Consider the following 24151-nt stretch of genomic DNA (forward strand, 5'->3'; position numbering starts at 1 on the left):
TAAAACTTGAAAATGTATGCATTTACAATAGTTATTTGTTTACAATTATTTCTTTTAATTAGGAATGTAAATGTATGTCATTATAAATAAATAGTTTATAGAATGGTTTAAATATATTTTTTCAGTCAGACATAAAGAACTGTCAGCAGAAATTAGTGGCACAGCTAGTTAATCTTTTCCGTGAGAATCTCGGAGCCCCAGCCCGTCGAGTGCTGGCTAGATGCCTCGCTACATTATTCTCAGTGGGAGATACATTTCTACTATTTGATACTGTTAATAAGTGTAATGATATCATAAAAGTAAAGGATGATTCTCCATCGTACTTGCCGACAAGACTGTAAGTAAATAGCTCTTTATACCAAACAATTATACTTTTCATGTATGAGGGAAGTGATTTTTTTACAATGATCAGAGTACTGACAAGTTGCAACACTGTGCAAAATACATATTATCTTACTATATATAAATCTCGTGTCACAATGTTTGTCCTCAATGGACTCCTAAACCACTTAACCGATTATAATAAAATTCGCACAACATGTGCAGTTCGATCCAACTTGAGAGATAGGATAGTTTAAACATGTAGGTACCACGGGCGAAGCCGGGGCGGATCGCTAGTATATGTATAAATGGTTTTATGTAGTAATAACTCTTTTAATTTTGTTTATGTAAACCTCTTTGATAATATTCTCCGTCAATATTTATATTTGATTATTTTTACAGTGCTGCTATTTGTTGTTTGGGGAGTATGTATGAAAAGCTGGGAAGGATGATGGGACGTTCGTATGAAGAAACAGTGTCAACCCTTGTACGATCTCTGAAAAGTGCTGAATCTCAAACCAGACTGGAGATTATGATTACATTAGAAAAGGTTTGTTCTAAATAAAATTTAATTATAACAAATGATGAATATGCTTAATAAGTTGTGTAAATTTTCTAGTTTCTCCATAGACCAGACAGACTTCTTATATTGCCAATTTATTTGATTATCTACATCCACTACAAAAACAAAATGAATTATTCGGAGATAGTTCTCCGAAGAAGCTACTTCTGTAATTCTCAATAGATAAGCAAATGCGTTGCAGTTCGCATAATACAGCAGAAGTTGTTGAAGTATCTCCATAGAGCAACACAAACTTCTATTGCTGACATTGTCTATGACCCACACGATCAATAAACAAAATAAATTACTCGGAGAACTAAATTACCTGTATGTTCCTCGATAGATATGCGTAGGCATGGGTACAGCGGCGGGTAACGTATTGCGCGAAGTATCTCGCGCGGCTAGATCGTCGCTTCTCAATGAAAGGTCGTCCCCTGTACGTGCGGCGGCGGCTAATGCGCTGCAAAAGTTACTAGTTTCTCCATAGAGCAACACAAACTTCTAGAACTGACATTGTCTATGACCCACACGAACAATAAAAAAAAAATACTCGAAAATCTAAGAAGTCAGAGCCTCGAACGGCCAGATCCGGCCGCGACACAATAGATTTTCTATTGTGTCTGTGATTCTGGGGCCTGATGGATTAATATTCTTCGATAGATATGCGTAGGCATGGGTACAGCGGCGGGTAACGTATTGCGCGAGGTATCCCGCGCGGCTAGAGCGTCGCTGCTCAATGAAAGGTCGTCCCCTGTACGTGCGGCGGCGGCTAATGCGCTGCGTAGTATGTTGCCGTTGCAAAAGTTGACACCTGCCGATGTGGATGCGATAGCTGCTGCGTGCTTAAGGGCGGCGCATCCTAGTGATTATCAGCTTAGGTAAGACTAAACTCTCTCTTTCTTTATTAGTAGTACATCTGTTCGATAATCGTTTTTAAGAAACCCAGAATAGAATCATAATATCTTAAATTCAAATTTTGTTTCACAACTTTTTTTTAATAATTATTATTAAATGAGTACATACTTAGTTAAACATTTTGATAATAAATTTTAGAATCTTCTATTATAAACATGTTAATTAATAATTATTATTGAAATGTTTTAGATGTGCTGTAGCAGAACTGCTTGGAGCTCTTATAGCCATGACTCAAGCTGGTGAAGCGACAAATCTGAACAATAAGAATAAATTGGGAATGCAATCAGGTAATTTAGTACAAGATTAACAAATCCATACTATATTAATATTATAAATGCGAAAGTAACTCTGTCTGTCTTACTCAATCACGCCTAAACTACTGAACCAATTTGCATGAAATTTGGTATGGAGATATTTTGATACCCGAGAAAGGACATAGGCTACCTTTTATTGCGAAATATGTACCACGGGCGAAGCCGGGGCGGACCTCTAGTATATAATAAATTATTACATTTGTTTTAGTACATATACTTATACACGTTACAATCCTAGAAACATATCAATCATGAAGAAATCTGTTTATATAAAAAATGATGACTGTTTATTTTAGTACAACAAAACAAAAAAGATCCACCCAAAAATGTAGTATCTTTGGATGAAGCATTGAATTTATTGATGGGTGCATTTTTGCGTGGCGGTACTTCTTTCCTGAAAGGAGAAATAATTAAGTCTGGTTCTGGAGTTAACAGAGAAGTGAGAGTCTGCGTTACTCATGTGAGTATGAACAAATTGATACAATATTTTTGTTTTTATTACAAAAGCCTTATTATTTAAAGATTTCATGATGATAAAGTGGTCATATAACTTTTATTTGGGTTATTTTCGTCAGTTAAAACAATAGGCTTTTAACTTCTTGAAAATGAAACTCAATTGAACCCATTTCAAATTAAACTTTATGCACTATGTATTAAGAGTGTTATTTAATAATATAAAAAAAAAACATATAAATTAAGATATTGTTTTCCAGGCCTATGTGATATTTGTACAAAATATGGGTGGAGTGTGGTTGGAACGTAACATGACTACATTTTTAACTCATGTGTTGGATTTAGTGGCTAATCCGAAAGCTGCGAGTTCTCATGTAGATGCGGTTTATTCTAGGCAAGTATGCTGTGATCTAATATTTCATACCAGTTTGCAGTGTCTATTTAGTATTTTGAAAGAAAAGTAATTACTACACGTTATTTATTAAGTGACTAAAAAAGGAAGAGGTTCTCAATTCAGCCTGTATATTTTTTTTGGTTATCATATTTTGTCCATTGATGTGTTGAAGTCAATGTATAGAATTAATGGGTTAATTTTTTTTTAATATTCATGCAATTATGTAAATTTTAGACGAAAATATACTGTTTCGTATTATTGTTCATAGATTAATGTTTAAATAACTAATTACAATATATTTTTTCTTATAGAAAATGCATAAATTATATACTACGAAATACACTGGGTAAAATGCTCGGAGAGAAAGCGCAGGCGTCCGCTTGTCGCGAAATAATACAAATTGTCGCTAAACAAATGAACAGCATTGATTTTAACCCAGAGAATGCTAAGGATTGTAATCAGGTAATTACAAATCTATATATACTATATATATATATATATATATATATATATATATATAGATATCTCCATGGGCACTATGTTGATCAAACGTGCCATATAGTTAGTAATTATTTGATCCGTTTTCACTTGTTGATCCGGTTGGTATTTGTTGATCCATTGCCACACCACCGACCGTATGTGGATCCGAACGGAGCCACAAGTGTCACCATCAGTAATAATAATAATTACGTGCTTTTTATACAAATCCACCTTTTTTGCGTTTTAGCTCTTGTTGATCCGATTCAAATGAGCCAATCAGAGCCCACCGAGCTCAGCCATTGGTCTAATTGTTTTTTGAATACAATGAATGAGTTTACAATTTTCAATTTGCTTGGCAATCCGTTAAAGAAACGTGCTCCCTCGTATGTTGCCGTTCGCCTTCCATAATTTGTTCGGATCTTCGGGAGGGCAAGATAGCTAGCTCGTCTATTAGGATAGTGGCGATTTGATGTTGAGAATATAATATTAATTGTATTTATGTTTTTATGTAGCGCTTTGCGGATGAACATACACGTTTTATAAAAGTATAATTGTTTTAAATTCATTATTTTAGTGTCGTCGTAGATTTTATTTGTAGAAGTTAAAAAAGGATAGTTAAAGATAGTTTTAATGATTTTATTTTGTAAAATTTGGAGTGGCGCTAATTTATTTTTGTAAGCACTCCCCCATACTTCTATTAAATACATTAGGTGCGGCTTTACTAACGTGTTGTAGATGGTGTGTCGTAATTTATGAGGAATGCAAAAGTGATATTACGCAGATATCTAAGAAGTGCTGATAATTTATTTTTTAGGTGGTCGATGTGATAATTCCATTTTAGAGAGCTGTCGATTCGCAAACCTAGGTATTTCTCGTGGGTTTTCTGTTCTAATACAACACCGTTAATTTTAAGTGGAGCGTGTGGTGGAATAATTTTGTTATGAGCTTTGAATTTTTTGAGTTTGAGTTGTATTTAGATATCCTCTCCTCTGAGTTATAAGATGTCGATTCTGGGAAACCAGCAAAAATTACATATTTTTCGCGGCTCTTTCTGTCCCGTAGTTCCTTGATTAAGTGTTCATTTATATGAAGTTGATTTTTAGACGTAAAACCCGATGGATTGGCTGACTGATTTATTGATTGAAGATTTAATTCCATTGATTTTATTTTACTCTCACCCTGGTTGATCTGTGATTCTAATTGAGAAATAGTACTCTTCAATATGTTTTGTTCAGTAATTATCATACATGCTGTGATGACTTAATTTCATTGATTTGATTCGTATTTTGGCGAATTAAATTCAAGGATTGTTCGTTGGACGATTTAATTTCGGTAATTTGTGTTTTTACCTCAGAAATGTTTTCATGAATTTTGTTTACTACTTGTTCATTTGAGCATACATATTTTTCAAGTAATGTACTAATACGGCTCAACTCTGACCGAATATCCTTCATATTATCACTACATCTGCAATCTTGTTCTAGCGGTTGTTTCCGTTTTCTGTAAGTAATTTGAGTATCAGTTGGCGTAGAACTCGTAGAAAACGAACTTAGCTTCGATAGATAGCGATGCGATCCACCGGCAGTACCCACTGCACCACTGCTGGTTAAACGTGTTGGCGATCTGCGTACACTCATATTTACTCCGCAATGGATAATTTGTGCAGGAATATGAGTCGTCATTTGTTTGACCTAAATCTAACATTTTAATTATTTTATCAGATTGATATCAGACTCAGGGCAAAGGCGAACGCTACACGTCAATAAATATTATGATAATTATCTTGATATTTACTGATGATTCAATAGGTAGGTTGTTATTTAGTAAAAGATTTAGTAAAAGCTCATTATCACACTGTTTGTATGCATTTCCTGAGAACATTTACTATGGTAATGTTTATTTTTTTTACAAAATATTTAAGTAGAGATTTCAATGAACAAAAGTCTCCCCAAGTTTTGAAAAAAGCTGATATTTTGACTGGTGACTTTTCGATTGAAAATTAGGTTGTTTTTTTTGGTATTACTTCAATATAATTTTCAATCAAAAAATTACAGTGTATTTGAGACATAATAAAGTAAGTTTCCACCAAATTTCGTAGAAAATAAATAAATTTTGAAGTTGATAAAAATAAAAAACAAAAAACATGGTTTTTTGAACTTTTCACCTAAATTTTGAGGTTATGTGAAAAAATTGTTTATACAAAAGTTGTAGATCTTTTTATTACCTACAACTTTGCCATTGAACGTTTTTCCGTAGGACTAGTAGTTTTGTTGGAAATCGAGAGAAACCATTTTTTTCTCTTAAAAACTCCCCCCTCCCACTTCCCGAACTCGGATTGACCGTAATTTATTTTTCCTTTTATTTTCATCATATTGCCCTCCTTTTCTAATGGGTTTCTTTTTCTCTTTTTATTATTTTTAAAGGCTTCTACCCCAGTCTATGTAGGATGCATACTACTTGAGAATTATCACCGTCACTGTATGACGAAAGGTTCGTCCAAATATCTATCTTTTTAGGGTTCCGTATTTTTCACAACGTTTTCTATAAGTTTCAATTGAATTACGGTCGACTTCTTCAACTTCCATAAAACTCAGGAGATTTTTTGCTAGCCCTAATTTCATATCCCCATGTCAATGTCATGCAAGTGCATATAAATGGAACAGATCAACATACGACTTATGATTTGGTATATAAAACGGAGTCAAGAAGTGTTTGAGCATTTCAAAATTTGAACCGTTACGGAGTCGAGTTCGTCTAGTCTAGGCGGATTTAGCAATGTATGGAACATTACCTAACTATAATATGTTTGTGTACGGAGCCAACAAATACTGTAGTGTTTACGAAAAATTAATCTACGTTACTTAATATACAGTTTCGTTTTGTCGGATCAAATAAAGCTGTAATTTTGATAATATATATGGATCTGATCAACATACGTCTTTGGATTTGGTATATAAAACGGAGCCAACAAGTGTTTATGGGTTTCTGAATTTCGGCCGTTACGGAGTCGATTTAGTTCGAGATCTTAGCAATAAAAATGTTGAGTACATCAATTTCTCCATGAATACGTTTGGCAACATCGCTCAAATATTTGCGCCGTTGCCACTCCGGGCAAGATCTATGCAACCGGAGTCGAGTAATATGGGGGAAAAGGTGGAGTCAGGAATGCACGGCAGTCGGGCTGGATCAACTTAGTGCCCAGGTTGGTATTTATATATATATATATATATATATATATATGTAAAAGAAAGTCGTGTTAGTTACTCCACTTATAACTCAAGAACGGCTGAACCGATTTAGCTGAAAATTGGCAGGGAGATAGTTTAGAGCCAGGAAAAGGACATAGGATACTAAATATGTACCACGGGCGAAGCCGGGGCGGACCACTAGTTTTACTTAAAATATAAATGTGTTTTTTGTTGAGTTATGGCATTGAGGAGATATTTTTATAGTGTATTTTTATATATATTTAAAGGCATATTCCAGAGAAACTAAATTGGAAAATAGAATAAAGGATCGCAAAGAGCGGCATTCTCAAACATTTACTTTCCATTTGTTATGTTTAAATTCCTATACTTCAACACAACTCATCAATTCATCAATATTCATATTTTCAATTTGGTTCTTAAAAAATTGGTTGTTTGTAAAGTAGGTTTACGATCGAGATGTTTACGTGATAACGTCTTATTGGTGGCAGCGCTCGAGATGAGACGGGAGATCGGTCCGTCTCTCTCTCGTTATACCTGCGATCGCGCTCGTGAGGTTTTGGTGTGACACAAGTTTCTGAACATGTCACCCGACTAAAACGATTTTAAAAACGTTATCACGTCAATATCACATTTTGTATTATAATACATATAAAGTTATATTTTGAAATTAAATTATTTATTTGATACTTTTAGGAGACATTATTCAGTCAGCACTTGTTGGTATGTGCGTTGACGGAGGCAGGCGAGCTATCGCTTCAACTGGGAACATCGGTACATAATCTTGTGTCGGATACATCTTTGAAAATGATTGACACTATATTTACGGTATGTATTTTTGCACTTATAATAATATATGGTTTATTGATTTCTTAGTTAAGTTGTATTATTATTTTAATACAGAAATGTTGCTTTTAGGACAGTACAGTCGCGCTACACTTATCTAATCCTTTGTATAGGAATAAGGGACGTGCGTGTAGTAAATTATCTAAATAAATTGAGTAGTAAAGTTTATGTTTTGCATATAGACAAAAATCTATTTAAAAAAAAATACGACTCATTTGTCAAACACGTTCCTAGGTACTAGAGCACCCGTGCGTCGCCGCACGACTAGCCGCAGCGGCTGCGGTGCGGTGCGTTTGCGAAGCGTTGCCCGCGCTCATAACGCCGCTGTTGGACCGCGCATGTGATGCACTAGATGTGGCTAGACCCACGCCACATCACATATCGGGTGAGTTATAAAAGTGTTAAAACACCCGTACGTCGCTGCACGACTCACCGCAGCGACTGCGTTGCGGTAGGTGTGCGTTACGTGCGAATGAGATAAATATTATGCGTTTTGTACAAAATAATTATTTGATTTTAGTGTGGTTTTTAATACCTCCTTGTAATTGTTGATTTGAAGAAAGAGATTATAGTTTTCATTACGGAAAATATATAAGTTTATTTCATGCTTATTTCATGAACATTTAAATTCACAAACTGTGAAGTAAATTGCCGTAATTATGGAAATTATAAAACTTCACGTCCAGTCCATTTATTATTATGTATTCTTTTTTGTTAACTTTACATTTATAACTTTTATCTTTACAGGTTATTCAGCAGCCCTAGCAGCAATTTTAGGTGCTGTTCGATCCTCCCCTCTCGGAGTACCACACGGGAGGGGTAAAATAGCATTCAACGCGGCAGAACAATTGTTACGGTCCGCGGGACAGAGCAGTCGCCTTACAGCCGCTAGGACTAACGCTGGCTGGCTTATTGTGGGTGCTATTTGTACGCTCGGTAAGTATTTATTCAATAGTATAAATAAACTAATATTTTTTTTGTTTATCGCTAATTGTATACTTTTAAACTTATTTTTCGCATGTTGTGTTTACCTGTAAGTGTTTTTTTACATTGACCTTATGACTGTGTATATGAATTTTGATATGTTATATGTAATGTAAACAAACGTTGGTAGACCAAAATCATCATCATCATCATCATCAGCCCATAATATGTTCCCACTGCTGGGACACGGGCCTCCTATGAGGGTACAGGCCATAATCCACCACGCTGGCCAAGTGCGGGTTGGCGGATGACACATATCGTCGAACTTTTGATTCTTCGACATGTCGGTTTCCTCACGATGTTTTCCTTCACCGTTCGAGCAGTGGTCATGTTACAACATGCGCAGATAAATTGAAAAATCAATTTATTTCCTGCGCGCTCGCCCGGTCTCGAACCCCGGACTTATCGATTCGAAGTCCGAGGTCTCACCACTGAGCCACCACTGCTCTGCTGACCAAAATAAATAAATAAAATAAAATAGGCTTGTCAACATTTTTTAGATACATAGACTTTGTAAATTGTGGTTGACGGAAGTTACTGTTAATTACATTTGCGTAATGATTGCAAAGATTTGGTCAGTACTAAAACGTCAAGACGACTATGGAAAATTTACAAAAATTATGGAAATTTTTTATGAACAAATCCAGATTTATCAAAGATAAAAATATTGTTTAATTTTTATAAAAAAATAGACTAAAATTATCTTTAATTTTATTCTTTTAGGTGTGCCTGTCGTGCGTGGTTTGTTACCGCGTATGCTGCTCTTATGGAGAAATAGTTTCCCCAGATCTGCCAAAGAATTGGAATCTGAAAAGGCGAGAGGGGATGCCTTTACTTGGCAGGTGAATACTTTATCTCTTTACTTATTATTTGTATAAATATTAATGATAAGCTAAAAAATATTACTTTTAAATTTCTGTTTTTATTTCATCTCTAATTTATTCAAAATCGCATCACTTATTTACTTCAATTTTATGCCAATAATCTACAATATGGTATATGTCTGTATCTAGTTTAACCCATTGAGCCCCGAACGGCCCGATCGGGCCACGACCAATAGATTTTCTATTGTCTGTGATTCCAGGGCCTGATGGATTAATAATTGACGCATTTTTTAACTTATAAAATTTAAATATGTATATTTTTAGGTGACACTAGAAGGTCGTGCGGGTGCATTATCAGCATTACACAGTTTGTTGATACACTGTCCTTCGTTAGTGCACAATGATGATACGGCCAAGCGATTGTCTCAGCCTATAGATGGAGCGGTTGCTGTTCTTACTAAGTATGTATTTTTAAATGGCTATTTGTAAGTTGTGTGTATTTATAAGTTTTTATGATAAACAATATGTTTTAGTTTCATGTTCAAACTTTGCCTTAATTTTTTATGTGGTCTTTACAATAGATAAACTTTAACATAAATATAAAGAACATTTTATGATTTGTTCCGTTTGATTCGTATAATTAATACTACTAGACTTTTTACTAGATATCTTAATATCTTCACAGATTCCCGAACAAGTTTGGTTATATTACGCATAACTCTAATACAATTTTTTTTTTCAGTGTCGGTGGCGTAGTCCGCAACTATGGCGGGGCACTAAAAGCCCCAGCGGCATTACTCCGGCTACGTTTATATCAAGCGTGCGGTGCGTTAGCGGCTGGTGCGCCTGCGCCGCCATTACTGAGACTACTGGCTGCTGAACTGGCGGGCTCTGCTGATGCGAGCGGCGCCACTGTCGCTACTGGTGAGTGGTATACAGGTGCACGCGCACCTGTCCGCTCCGCACAAGCCGTACGCGCCCTACGATTCGTACGTACAGCACGAGCCGTACAAACCGTTAGTACCGTACGTATCGAATGAGGCATACGTACCGCACGAGTCGTACGTACAGCACGAGCCGTACATACCGTACGCACAGCTCGAGTCGTACGTACCGTACGTACAGCACGAGCCGTACGTACCACTACCGTATGCGCAGCACAAATTGTACGTACCGTACGTACCGCACGAGCTGTACGTACCGCACTAGTTGTACGTATCGTACGTACCACATGCGCTGTACGTACCGTACGCGCAGCACGAGTTGTACGTACCGTACGTACCGCACGAGCAGTACGTACAGCACGAGCAGTACGTACTGTACGCGCTGTACTTACCGTACGCACAGCACGAGTTGTACGTACCGTACGTACCGCACGCGCCGTACATACCGTACGCGCAGCACGAGTTGTACGTACCGTACGTACCGCACGCGCCGTACATACCGTAAGCGCAGCACGAGTTGTACGTACCGTACGTACTGCACGCGCCGTACGTACCGTACGCACAGCACGAGTTGTACGTACCGTACGTACCGCACGCGCCGTACATACCGTAAGCGCAGCACGAGTTGTACGTACCGTACGTACTGCACGCGCCGTACGTACCGTACGCGCAGCACGAGTTGTACGTACCGTACGTACCGCACAAGCCGTATGTAAGCACGAGCCGTACGTACAGCACGAGCCGTACGCACCGCACGCGGCGAATTTAATGACATCATCCGCGCGAGCTTGTTGAATCAGTATACCTACAGGATTTTATGGAAATGCGAATCGTTCGGAGCGGATAGGTGCGTACGATAACGTACACTATTTCATATAAAGATTTAAAAAATGCGATGACTGCGGCGAAGGCGGCAAGTGCGGCACGTACAAGTGCGCGTTCAGCTTAATATGGAACTATTGTTTAGTGTGGGTGGAGTGGTCTGTAACTACAGTGGGGTACAATAACTCGAGTTTGTATTAAGCGTGCGGTCCTCCCTCTTATGAGGGAGGGAGGAATAATATTATTATTATTTTATTAATTTATTTTTTATTATTAAAACCAGGAATAAAATTTACATCTAATAGTGTTTTCTTTATTAATTTATTTTGTATTCTCCTAGGAATGCTGAGGCACGCCATGCATCCGCGTGATACAATACTGCTAGGTGAAGAGAGTTGGATTTATGATACCGACCACGCGGATATTGAAGAGCAGGTAATTCATTTTTGCTTTTTTAAGAGTGTTAAATAATATTTTTAATATCGACAGATTTTTTATTATGAATACTCTGTGTCTTGCGACACAGATTCATAAAAGAATGAGATGTCGTTTAAAAAATGTTCACGAAAAAAACTTTTCTCTGGGCGTGGCGGTTATAGACGCGTCCGTTATACGTCTTTTTTTTTATCGCTTAAGCAGGCACACGAGCTGGCGGGTCACCTGATGGAAAGTGATGCCCGCCGCCCATAAGTATTCGCGATGTTAGGGCCACCGCGAATGTGTTGCCGGCCTTTGAGGTGTAGATATGCCCTTTTTTTGAAGGTCTCCGTGTCGAATCCGTTTGGGAACACTGAGGATGGTAAGTCGTTCCACAAGGTTGTCATTACAAAGCTAATACAATTTGCAGCTAATATCGCCGCTAAGTGCGAGCGGTTCGTGCGCACTGGAACACGACCCGTGCTGCCTGTACCGCTCGCTGCGAGGCGCCCAGCCGCTGGGCGTGGCGGTTATAGACGCGTCCGTTACGCTCTTCCCGCAGATATTCTCGAAAGCCGCCAATAAACATAGGTATGTTTTGTGTTTTTGTTAAAAAAAAAAACTAATTATATTCCCCTGAAAAAAATTGTTTTGTCCAATTAAGTTTCACATTGTCATTGATTAACCTTTGTAATAAAGTAAAACAGATAACTTTTAACTATTTTTATTCATGTAAATTTTCACAAGACCACAAGTTCACGGCTTCTCTCTCAAATTAGGAAATTTTGTTATACTTCTACTTTCCGTAATTTGTGGAAGTACTTTTTATACATATTATGAATTCCTCTGAATATTTATTCCAGACAACAAATGCTAGAGCACTTTGCGGAGTGCATCAAAATGTCGAAAGGCACTCGTCAAGAGGCCATACAAATAAACGTATACACAGCCTTGTTGCTGGCCTTGCGTACCCTCGCAGAAATGAAAACTTCTCTGGGACAAGACGCTGTTAAGACTACGTGCACTGAGCTTATTATTGTAAGTAACTTCATTGATAAATGTCTCTTATCAAACTTTAATTATGAATAGAAAAAAACGGTACTTTATTCCGCACATATTTTGCAAGGTATAAAATTTGAATTTCTTTTCTGAATTAAATGCCTGTTTTTTTTTTTATTAAAGAACAATAAATTAAAAAAAAAATCTTCAAATATATTTAGATTAATAACGTGCTATTATATTCCACTTTACCAATCCAATATTAAACATACATTAAAAACGTGTTGTTTTCTATGTAGTCGGGTCTATCAGCGAACAGCGCTACAGTCCGCGCCGCAGCCGCTTCATGCGTAGGCCGGCTCTGCGGCTGCGTCTCCGAAGCGGAGAGCCAAGCGCTCAGCGAGCGGGTGATAGCGCTGGCACGGAGCAGCGCTAACCGTCCAGCGCGCGCGGCTGCTGCAGCCGCTGTGGGCGCGGTGCACAGGGCGAGGGGCGCCACGACCAGCGCTGCAGCGCTGCCGGTGTTGCGGGCGCTCGCGCAGGACACGAGCGCGGTGGATGTACAAGTGAGTATGGAAATGATGTAGTGCTGTAGCCCGATAAATAAATAAATATATTTATTTGCTCAAATGTGGCTTAGGAGTTATTACTATAAGGAAAGTACAGCACATTCGCCAGTTACACTGGCATACAAACTTAGTTTCACAGGTCCGCATAAGCAGAAAAAAAATATGTAAACATTAATTCTTATAGTTTTTAGTTCAAGTACCTATTAATTATTATACATGTCAATATAACATTTATCATCCAAAAAGTCCCTTACATTATAAAAATTTTTGCTTAATAACCACATATAAAGTTTTGTCTTAAATTGTTTTGTGTCCAATTTCTTTAAATTGTCTGGATAGATATTGTTTAATAAAAAAAATATCATTAAGGGCCGATTTTTCAATGCCCAGATAAACAGCTAGATAGACTTTATTCTTCAGTTTACAAAATATTCAATTTTTCAATAGACGAATAGGACTTATCTCTCTAATAACTACGTTATTTGAGGAATAAATCTATTTGCCGCTCCAACGGCCGCTATTCGACGGTTAGGCGTTTGAGTTGACAACTGTCGCGTCAAATTTGGGATATTTTCGTATGTCATAACATAGAGCGTAGAATTATTAACAATTAAACCTCTTTCTATATATAATTATTATCAATTAAAATCATATTGAAATTGATGTTTTTGATAGTACTGATGACCATGCCATTGAAAATTTGCCGAACGCTGCCTTTAAGTACGTCGTTTCCATTGTAAAATATATAAATTGAAACACAAATTTAACCAAACTCTTTACTCGAATCAAAACAACAATCAACAATCATAGAAGACAAGAGCAATAAAAGACAAACTTAAAATGCACTCCTGACGTGAGTCATAATGACGGTTGAATCAATGATATTTTATGTATAGATACGTTATATACTCACAATATATCCAAAAAAAATGCTTCATATGCAGTGTCAGGCACACACAAATACAATTTTCATTTTACTTAATTTATTACATTGACAGACTGTATAAGAGAGATGGCTCTAATAAAATGATATAAACAAAAAAGACAAAGATAGTTTGTCACTTCCGCGCAGGTGTAAGCAAAAGTCATAAGAATTCGCCAATTAAATATAAATAAACAAATAGTTGCCATGGTAATTGGCATAGACTAACGACACAGAAGGTTCAATGTTATAGATGTTATATTAGGTTTCCTGCACAAGTAAATAAATGTGACAATTTCATTTACTATTTTATGATTATTATGATGTCGTATTACAATGAAAAAAAAAAATTTTTTTGGAGATATAATATTTTATTAAGTATTTATTACTAGCTGTGGTGTTCGTTTTCGGTCATCATCATTTCACCTGATAAACACCCACTGCTGAGCATACTGCATAATCCTCCTTATAGAACTCCATAAGGACCGATCTTACGCTATTCGTTTCAAGGCAGTTCCCGAAACCCGTACAAGGTCATCACTCCAACTTGTAGGATAATTATAATAATAGTGGTGCCTAGATGAAAAAAAAAGGATGAAATAAAAGAAAGGATGAAGTATAAGCCTTTTTTATTTAAAACACAAATAAAATTTATGTTCAATTATAGCTATTTACAGAAAAGCAAATAGCATTTTTCATCAGTAGTGATCTTTTCTTTAATGTATACGTATATTCAACATCATTTTTGCAAACAAACATTTTTGCCATCACGATTTCATTGTATATAATAAATAGATATATTTGTTAATTACATGCACTGTGTGGATTTAAATATAAAAATAATCAAGTATTTACCCAAATCGAAATTAATAAAATAACCGTTCTATTTTCAATAATCGTATCTACATGATAATCTTTGAACACAGTGTACGCTAGCTCTGTCACACTAGTGATTGAAGCAATGTTTTATCCCTTTCATTATTTCAATACAAGTGTCAATCAAGTGTCATTCATAAAGAATTGTAAATTGTTATTTTTACTCTTAAACTGTAATAATTTAATATATTTTCCTGTGATATGATATTCCTTTATCTTTCTTTATTTTTTTGCACGAATACGTGCACTTTCTGAACACACAGGAAGGCATTTTCGACAACTTTAATGTACCTATCGGCATATACGCTCACTGGGACCGGTGACAATCTGACTGATTGCATTGGTCCCAAATAGGACCAATTCACGGAATCAGTTTTGGTGCGTTGATGACGTATCTACCTCTTGTTTCTATATATAATATCATTGGGTTGAATTTATATTTTTGGTTTTATGGCATTCAAATGCTTTATAAATATCATTTCAGTTTTATGTGTCTGAAGGGACACACCGCGCGCCATCTATTGAGATGATTAACAACCATTTCAACCTAATTTATAAAGAATAGAATAAATTCGATTGCTCTGGCGGGTCACGAGTGGCTGAGTTGGTCAGGCATCCGCCCCGGAATGGCGCGAAGGATGCGGGTTCGAGTCCCGCCTCGTGATCGAATTTTTTCTATTCTTTATAAATTTACATAATGACGGTTGTTGACAAATTGCAAGAGTTGACTCTATCCCGCTCTAACCTGACTAATTTAATATGTTTGTTTCGCCACTCCGAGAGCAGAGCTGCCAATATGGAAATATTTGGTCAGATAGCTATTCATTAAATAAATCACGATTGAAAAATAGGCGAGCCGTTATGAGTTAGATAAATAATTGAATAAATCTATTCGAGGGGTAGTTATTAGACTGTTTATCTCAGGATTGAAAAATCGGCCCTAAGTTTATGTTTTATCATGTAATTATCATTTTATGTACATATTTTTGTGAATACAACAAATTTAATTTTCTTTTTATGTTTGCAAATTATTTATATTTTGCTATTTTTTGTCTAGACGGTAGACGCGTCCGGATCAATTGTTTCCGTAATTTTTGTTTCTAATTTCTATACATATTTCTGTATATGTCCAGTGTAGGCGATAAACGGCCTCTCACATATGATATACGCGTCGGTTGATTCTAACTAGAATTTTAGGTCAAATTTTGATGTTTTTTTTGTTTTTATCCAGGTGTGGGCGATCCACGGGCTCTCCGTGGTGGTGGACGCATCAGGGCCTATGTTCCGTGGGCACGCGGAGTGGGCGGTGGGCGCGGCGCTGCGGCTGGCGCTGTGCGCGGCGGCCGCGGCGCCGCTGCACCGCGCGCTCGCCAGGCTGCTGGCTGCGCTCATCACCGCGCTGGGGCCCGAGCTGCAAGGTTGTTTGTGAAGTTTTTGAAGTGAAAACCTCTTTAGCGGCGTTGAGCACTTTTTCTGTAATGGGTTAAAATCTTAAACTCGCGTCAGGACACGTGACCTGATCGAAAAAGCGTAAGACGGATACCATTCCAAAATATCAAACATGCTCAACGTTAATAATCAAGTTTTCACTTCTGCCGGCACTCCCGGAGTGCAACCCGTCTTTTTTTACATTTCGGAATTCGGGTCATTTTAATAATTGCGATATTACATTTTGTACAAGTTCTGATACGTAATTGTAATATTTTTATAAACAAATAAGCTTCTTACCGTGATTTTAAATAACATTATACAAAAAAGGACCAAATAACGATATGTAAATAACGTTATACAATAAAGGACAAAATAACGATATGTAAATAACGTTATACAATAAAGGACCAAATAACGATATGTAAATAACGTTATACAATAAAGGACCAAATAACGATATGTAAATAACGTTATACAATAAAGGACCAAATAACGATATGTAAATAACGTTATACAATAAAGGACCAAATAACGATATGTAAATAACGTTATACAAAAAAGGACCAAATAACGATATGTAAATAACGTTATACAATAAAGGACCAAATAACGATATGTAAATAACGTTATACAATAAAGGACAAAATAACGATATGTAAATAACGTTATACAATAAAGGACCAAATAACGATATGTAAATAACGTTATACAATAAAGGACCAAATAACGATATGTAAATAACGTTATACAATAAAGGACCAAATAACGATATGTAAATAACGTTATACAATAAAGGACCAAATAACGATATGTAAATAACGTTATACAAAAAAGGACCAAATAACGATATGTAAATAACGTTATACAATAAAGGACCAAATAACGATATGTAAATAACGTTATACAATAAAGGACCAAATAACGATATGTAAATAACGTTATACAAAAAAGGACCAAATAACGATATGTAAAATACGCGAAAAAAATCGTCGCCTTACTCGACGTGACGGTATTGTCATGACTCGACCTTAAAATTTTACTCTCAACGCGAATAAAGAAGTTTCGCTTCAAAAAAAATGCGTAAATTTTTTATGTATATCGATATCTAAAACCTCTATAACACGTGCAGCGTGCAGCGGCGCAGTCGGCCGGTTCGTGTGCGCGTGCGCCGCGCTGCAGGAGAGCGGGGCGGGTGCGGGCGGCGCGCGGGCTGAAGCGGCTGGTTGTATGCAGCAGCTGCAGATGTTCGCGCCGCAGCACATCACCGCGCACGCGCTGGTGCCCGCGCTCTGTGTGAGTGCGCTCTTATAGTTGGCAGGATATGTTTTGGAATGGGAAATGAATTTGAGTAGGATTTGATTAAAATTTGGGATAACTTATTTTTAAGATTTATAATACAGTAGTGTTGTAGTATCGCAATATACGAATAATTGACTTATTTTTATTGAAAAATATAATATCGGATCATACAAATATACATGTGTTTATCAATATTAATTTTAGTACTACAGAAAAATGGCAGCCTAATATATTAAACATGCAAAAAGTGCACGCGTGTATAAATTATAGAATATTTTGCAAATGCGTGCTTTAATGTGTTATTTCTATAATTAATAAGTAAGTTAATAACTTTTTTAATTTTGATATAGTTTTTCTGGAAAGTTTAAATCACATAAAGTTATTATTTTTTATACTTTAGCGTGATTTATCCTCCCCGGAACTATCCGTTCGCCGCGCGGCGTTGTGTTGCCTCAGACAGCTGTCGCAGCGGGAAGCGGCTGAAGTCTGCAAATATGCTATGTTGGCTAAAGACCACGTGCCTGTTAAACCGTACTGTGGTATGTTATTTTGTTATTTCTAGTTATATTTCATGATTCTTGATCTATCAAATTAACATCAAAAAATAGTCAAGGTATAAACTATTTGAGCATCAGACTTATTCCAACATTTCATGTCCAATTCCAATATTCTTAATATAAACAATAATGTTAACCGCATATTTAACTCTGGATTTTAGTTGACAGTCGAAAAAAAAATTTCAAAATTAATTACAAAGTACCTTCCATAGCTGTTTCTAAACAGTTCGTGTTAATTATGTATGATAACAATATTTTTAACTACCCTCAGGTGTAGTAATAACAGAAACAGGATTACCCGGGGCACTATTCGCGTATCTTGACACGGAAAGAGATGAGAGTGCGATATCATATGCCCGGGATACTCTTACTTGTTGCTTGTTGGCCGCTGCCGCCAACGGCTCTGTGAAGGAGTGGCTCGCGTTGGCCAAACGTGTGCTCACTGTTAAACTTGGTAAGTAAATAAGAATTTCTAGAAAAATCTATTTAGGTAAGTGAATAAAGAGCGAGATAAGGGAGGTATTATATGCCCGGGATACACTAACTTGTTGCTTGTTGGCCGCTGCCGCCAACGGCTCTGTGAAGGAGTGGCTCGCGTTGGCCAAACGTGTGCTCACTGTTAAACTTGGTAAGTATATTAGATATTTCTAGAACATTCTATTTAGGTACGTGAATATAGAGCGAGATAAGGGAGGTATTATATGCCCGGGATATACTAACTTGCTGCTTGTTAGCGGCTGCCGCCAACGGAAATGTAAAAGATTGGCTCGCGTTGGCCAAACGTGTGCTCACTGTTAAACTTGGTAAATATTTTCTAGAAAAATCTATGTGGATACAGAGAGATAAGTGAGGTATTATATGCCCGGGATACACTCACCTTTTGCTTGCTGGACGTTCCATGCCGAGACCTTTAAGGTGCATTCAAATAAATTAAATCAAATATGTATTTACAATAAACAATTATTATTATCTCTTTTTGTCAAATTATGATCATAAACCGTAAGGTAAGAGAATGGGTCGATTTTCTCATGAAAATGTTTTTTGACGTGACAACGTCTTATAATTCGATAGAGTCGGCTGCACGCACGAAAAAACATGACTCATGCGGCGTTACCTCGCTCTGAGGCGTTCCATGTAAGGCTTGAAGTGCGAGCGAGAGCGCGGAACGAACGACAAAGAAGCACAATCGGCTTTAAGACGTTGTCACGTTCAACTATCGTCAGTAAAATTGGTTGTCTGTATCCGACTTTACAGACAACCAATTTTTTTAGATATTAGCATTTCAAATAGAGTATTTTAGCGCATATGTAATATAAATCAACAAAAAATGGCTTGTAACTCTTAAATCTAAAAATAAGTATATGTAGTTTTACTAACACTAGAATAAGTACTACTAACAATATATGGGCAGTGCTGCCTGATATAAATAAATAAATAAAATTAAATAAATAATTGACTAAGTATTTAAATTTTATCCAATAGAGGATAGCAACAACCCAGACACCGACGATCTTGAAGGTGATGATGATCAAGCAGAATTCCACGCGGAGTCAGAACAATCCACTCACCCAGCTGTTCAGCCAAGATGGCCGACACGGGTTAGTATTTATTTATATAAGAATAAATCGTAATTAAATCCGTTTAAAATTATTAAGCACATATAATACTTAAACCTTGCGTATGGAAATGTCTTTATTTTCAGATTGTTGAAGTATATTTGCTAGTATGTATATAAAGTGTTTCATTTTGACACTTTTTTACGGAAATAATGGTTGTAATATTTCTAGACACGATGCAATAAAATGATAAATGAGTATACTTGCTATTAAAAAGTTTCTTATTTAATGTGAAAAAATTGAAAATTTGAAAAAAATATGTAATATTTTAGGTATTTGCAATGGAGTGTATTCAGAAAATAATGTCAGCTTGCGAAGCGACCGGTGAAGCGGCGCACTTCGATCTTGTTAAAGCGAAGGAAAAGCTACAGAAAGATCCTACAGGTAGTTATGTGTTTTATTTAAATGCTTCAAATGTAGTAAAATATTTTTTATATGTTGTGCGTTGTTGCTTTGTCTTACCACTATATATTACTTACTAATGTTGAATCTTTAAAAACTTTAAAGTAATGTAAAAACGTTTTTTTAGAAGTGACTTATTTTTACGTTTATAATTTATTTTTACGTCTCTTTTAGGAGATTATCTCTCCCTACACCTATCAGACTTAGTTCGTATGGCATTCGTCGGTGCGACTGGAGAGTCGGATGCATTACGACTATGTGGGCTAAAAACACTGCAAATGATAATACAGCAATACGCGAGGGCCCCAGAACCAGACTTCCCGGGACATTTGCTTATGGAACAATATCAGGCTCAGGTATGTTGGAGTTTGAAAAAACATGCGGTAGATTATTATAGGGATACGTGTGTTCAAAATTGTTGAGGTAAAAGTGAGTTATACATGTAATTTTTGAAGGTAACTGAATGTAATAGTAAGTCGAGTGTATTTTAAATATATTAGTGTTTCTAGTGATATTTTTGACGTAGCCGTATATCACACGTAGCCGACGTATAGTATACTTCATTATCAAGAACAGTTCTTGGTAAAAAATAAATTGTAGACACAAGTATAGTATAGCTATTTAAACCATCATCATCATTATCAGCCTACATTTGTCCACTGCTGGACATAAGCCTCAGTCATGGCACGCCACTTAAACCGTATTCACATCGAATTAAAAGGCTCATAAATATTTAAAAAAAGTAAGACAAAAAATTTAATGAAAGGGTTCGAACCGGCGAGTGCAATTTGTTATCAGCAAGTGGTGGAAGTAGTCATAATATAGATAAAAAAAGACGTGTGGCACTCGGGGACTGCCGCGGTAAAGCTATTGCATGCTATGCCTTCAAGCCACACCTCCGTGCCCGTCGGAGTGGGGAGCGTGAGGTTTTTCGTTACGTAATTTCTGGATTCGGTCCCCGCGCTCAAGGCCCGCGATAGAAGCTATGCAATAGCTTAAAAAGTCTATACACCACGTACCATAGCGGGCGACTTTTTCCAAATATCAGGGACAAGCAAGTAGGGAAATTGATTCGACTAAAGTTAAAAATAAATTTGGTATACAGGTGGGTGCAGCAGTACGGCCAGCATTTGCAGGTGATACCGCCTCCCACGTGACTGCGGCCGCTTGTGATGTGTGCTCTGCGTGGATTGGCTGCGGGGTTGCTAGGGATATTAATGATTTGCGCAGGTTAGTGTGTGGGGGAATGTATTTTTTATTATTTTTGAAGTGAAAACTTCTTTAGCGGCGTTGAGCACTTTTTCTGTAATGGGTATAAAATCTTAAACTCGCGTCAGTACACGTGACCTGATCGAAAAAGCGTAAGACGGATGGATATCAAACATGCTCAACGTTAATAATCAAGTTTTCACTTCTGCCAGCCGTAATTCTGCAAACCGTCTTTTTTTATGGAGGTAGACAGAGGATATCGAAAAGTTATCATGTTCAAATGGTCATCACCGCTCATAAGCATCGTGACGTGATGTATTTTTGATGTTTATGCTTATGTTCAATAAATTTGGATAATTTTTTAAATACAATTTTGCAGCAGTATAAAGCATTAATAATATTAGTCACACGTTATGGTTTTTTTCTCGACAGTCGATTAATACTTGGTGATACATACATATTTATTTGCTTGTTCTGCCGTAAAAGCAACGTTATGAAATTAATTATTCGGATAATATAAATAATTCGTATTGTACATTTTTAGAGTCCATCAACTGCTAGTTTCCAGTTTGGATAAATTAAATAAGAAGGGAAACACAACTCTTATATACAACGAAAGTATGGCGACATTGGAAAAGCTGTCCATCCTGAAGGCATGGGCTGAAGTAAGTAATGCAATTCTAAAATCGATTTTTTCATGTAGTTAATAAATTTATTAGTATCCTGTCTTTTTCATATATAAATTTTACCAAATTTCTCAAAAAATTACATTTTTTTACGATGAAATACGATTAACATATAAATTTCTAGGTATACATAGTAGCAATGGTTAGCAACGATAGCGCTCCAGGCAGCTACGTGAAACAACTCGACACTAAACTGATCAACAACAAAGTGGAAATAGCAAAATGGCGGAACCAAGTTATGCAAAACAATAATGAGATAGATAACGCTATTATTGACCAAGAGGAAGATGACTATGGTGAATTTGAGTCGAAAGGAGAAAGTCTGTTGAAGTTGGTCGAACCGGAATTGGAAAGTTTGAGCGAGAATTGGCTGGCTGCGTTGAGGGATCATGCGCTGTTGAGTTTGCCGCCTGGTGAGATTTTATTGCTTTAGTTTTATTTAAATTTATTGTTTTTAGGCCACTTTTCTGCCACCATTCAGGGTGGCAGAAAAGTGGTTAGGCAGCAAAACAATGTGTTATCCTTTATATTGAAAAGAAATATTGATACGAAGCATTATGATTCGTGTACGATGTTTTTGTTGAATATCAACTGTCTCCTAAAACAAAAAAAGTCCTAAAACTTGTACAGATCTCAGTTGCTCGAATGTGCTTAGATTCTCATAAATTACTGAGTGGATATTCCATACATACCATTTAATACAGTTATTTTTTTTTCTATTAAAACTTTGTGTAAATATGTTATTGGTATAAATAAATGCATTTTCTTTCCATTATAATAAAAATGTATATATTTTTCTCTTCGCAGAGTTCGCATCGCAGCTGCCGCACGGTGGCGGTGCGTTCTACGCAGCGGAGACGGCGGAGGCTTCCCGCGCGCACTACGCCACCGCCTGGCCCTCGCTGTTGTACGCCGCTGCACTGCGGTACAACGCACACTACGCGGATACGCATACGCATACTGGTAAGTAATTATTTTTACTAGCTGTGCTCCGCGGTTTCACCCGCATTGTTCACCTCCTGTTAGTCTTAGCGTGATGATAAATAGCCTTCCTCGATAAATGGGCTATCTTACACCGAAATAATTTTTCAAATCGGACCAGTAGTTCCCGAGATTAGCGCGTTCAAACAATCAAATAAACTTTTCAGCTTTATAATATTAGTATCGATAAATATACATATGTCTATACATATACATATGAGTAAGGGAGTTTGTGGGACACTAGCATAGAGACGTTTCTGCCTGGAAATAATATTAGGGACACATTAAAATCACGCACGTTCTACGCCACCTGCCGCGCGAGGTAGCCGCGTTCTACAAAATATTATTTCTACATAATAATATTATTTGCTCGCGAGCCAATGAACGTCAACTCTGGATGAACATTGCATTGCTGCGTGTAATTTGTACGCACCTTAAGACACTAAAGATCAGATATTTAATTTTTACAACTTATGTGTGAAATACTTTATCCGGTATATAAACGATTTCTAACAATTTATTGATTCGAACCTGTTCACCTGTAATAAAATAGACGTTTGTTACAGAAAATCCCGATAACAACGTTGACAACAAAACAAATAAGACAGAAAATGGAAACTTTGAATTCTATGAGCCAGTTGATGAACGATTCCACCTTCTTTTTGGTAAGTTTCTTTACTATAATTAAATATTCCATTATGTCGTTTTACACGTTTTAATTTAAATGTCATCGCAAATATAGTCTCTAGAGTCTAGGAAATAAAGTGCTATTTAATAATGAATGAAATACAATATTTTTTTTATTCCTCAGGTATATGCATGGAAGCGTTATGTGCGCAACGCGACATGAGCGTGGAAAATACAATATCCGTGTTGTTGTCTCTAGTTACTTTACTAGATGCACCTGAAAATAGAGCTCGTCTTCTTAAAGACAGGTATTTTTAGCATAAAACATTTATAGCAGCATTTTTAGTATGTTTAAACGAATATTTTTTTACCAAATTTATATTGAAGTGAAACTTCTTTAGGCGCGTTTAGAGTAAGATTTCAAAGTCGCGTCGTGGCAATACCGCCACGTTATTGAGTAAAGCAAACAATTTGGTATCTTTGAATCCTGCTAAA

At 36.6% G+C, this 24151-nt stretch overlaps 1 protein-coding gene across 1 annotated transcript in view; it reads left to right on the forward strand.

Annotated features, from left to right (window-relative positions):
• The window catches only part of LOC149479492 (HEAT repeat-containing protein 5B), a 33059-nt gene that overhangs the window by 2697 nt on the left and 6211 nt on the right, over positions 1 to 24151 (forward strand). Inside the window, exons 3-32 of the mRNA XM_089708001.1 lie at positions 126 to 337; positions 724 to 871; positions 1544 to 1761; positions 1988 to 2085; positions 2409 to 2572; positions 2826 to 2959; positions 3271 to 3421; positions 7342 to 7473; positions 7726 to 7876; positions 8239 to 8427; positions 9199 to 9317; positions 9624 to 9760; positions 10042 to 10223; positions 11406 to 11500; positions 11913 to 12073; positions 12346 to 12520; positions 12781 to 13047; positions 16080 to 16266; positions 17409 to 17572; positions 17979 to 18117; positions 18407 to 18589; positions 19618 to 19733; positions 20024 to 20135; positions 20328 to 20509; positions 21259 to 21383; positions 21907 to 22027; positions 22173 to 22461; positions 22856 to 23011; positions 23596 to 23694; positions 23841 to 23964. Coding sequence (XP_089564127.1) covers positions 126 to 337; positions 724 to 871; positions 1544 to 1761; positions 1988 to 2085; positions 2409 to 2572; positions 2826 to 2959; positions 3271 to 3421; positions 7342 to 7473; positions 7726 to 7876; positions 8239 to 8427; positions 9199 to 9317; positions 9624 to 9760; positions 10042 to 10223; positions 11406 to 11500; positions 11913 to 12073; positions 12346 to 12520; positions 12781 to 13047; positions 16080 to 16266; positions 17409 to 17572; positions 17979 to 18117; positions 18407 to 18589; positions 19618 to 19733; positions 20024 to 20135; positions 20328 to 20509; positions 21259 to 21383; positions 21907 to 22027; positions 22173 to 22461; positions 22856 to 23011; positions 23596 to 23694; positions 23841 to 23964 — 4730 coding nt within the window. The remainder of the gene's footprint in view (positions 1 to 125; positions 338 to 723; positions 872 to 1543; positions 1762 to 1987; positions 2086 to 2408; positions 2573 to 2825; positions 2960 to 3270; positions 3422 to 7341; positions 7474 to 7725; positions 7877 to 8238; positions 8428 to 9198; positions 9318 to 9623; positions 9761 to 10041; positions 10224 to 11405; positions 11501 to 11912; positions 12074 to 12345; positions 12521 to 12780; positions 13048 to 16079; positions 16267 to 17408; positions 17573 to 17978; positions 18118 to 18406; positions 18590 to 19617; positions 19734 to 20023; positions 20136 to 20327; positions 20510 to 21258; positions 21384 to 21906; positions 22028 to 22172; positions 22462 to 22855; positions 23012 to 23595; positions 23695 to 23840; positions 23965 to 24151) is intronic.

Source organism: Colias philodice, chromosome 20 (genome assembly GCF_061535455.1).
Source record: "Colias philodice isolate Cphi_HAF_F1 chromosome 20, ilColPhil1 Martin Lab GWU primary, whole genome shotgun sequence".
In the NCBI taxonomy this organism is placed as follows: Eukaryota; Metazoa; Arthropoda; class Insecta; order Lepidoptera; family Pieridae; genus Colias; species Colias philodice.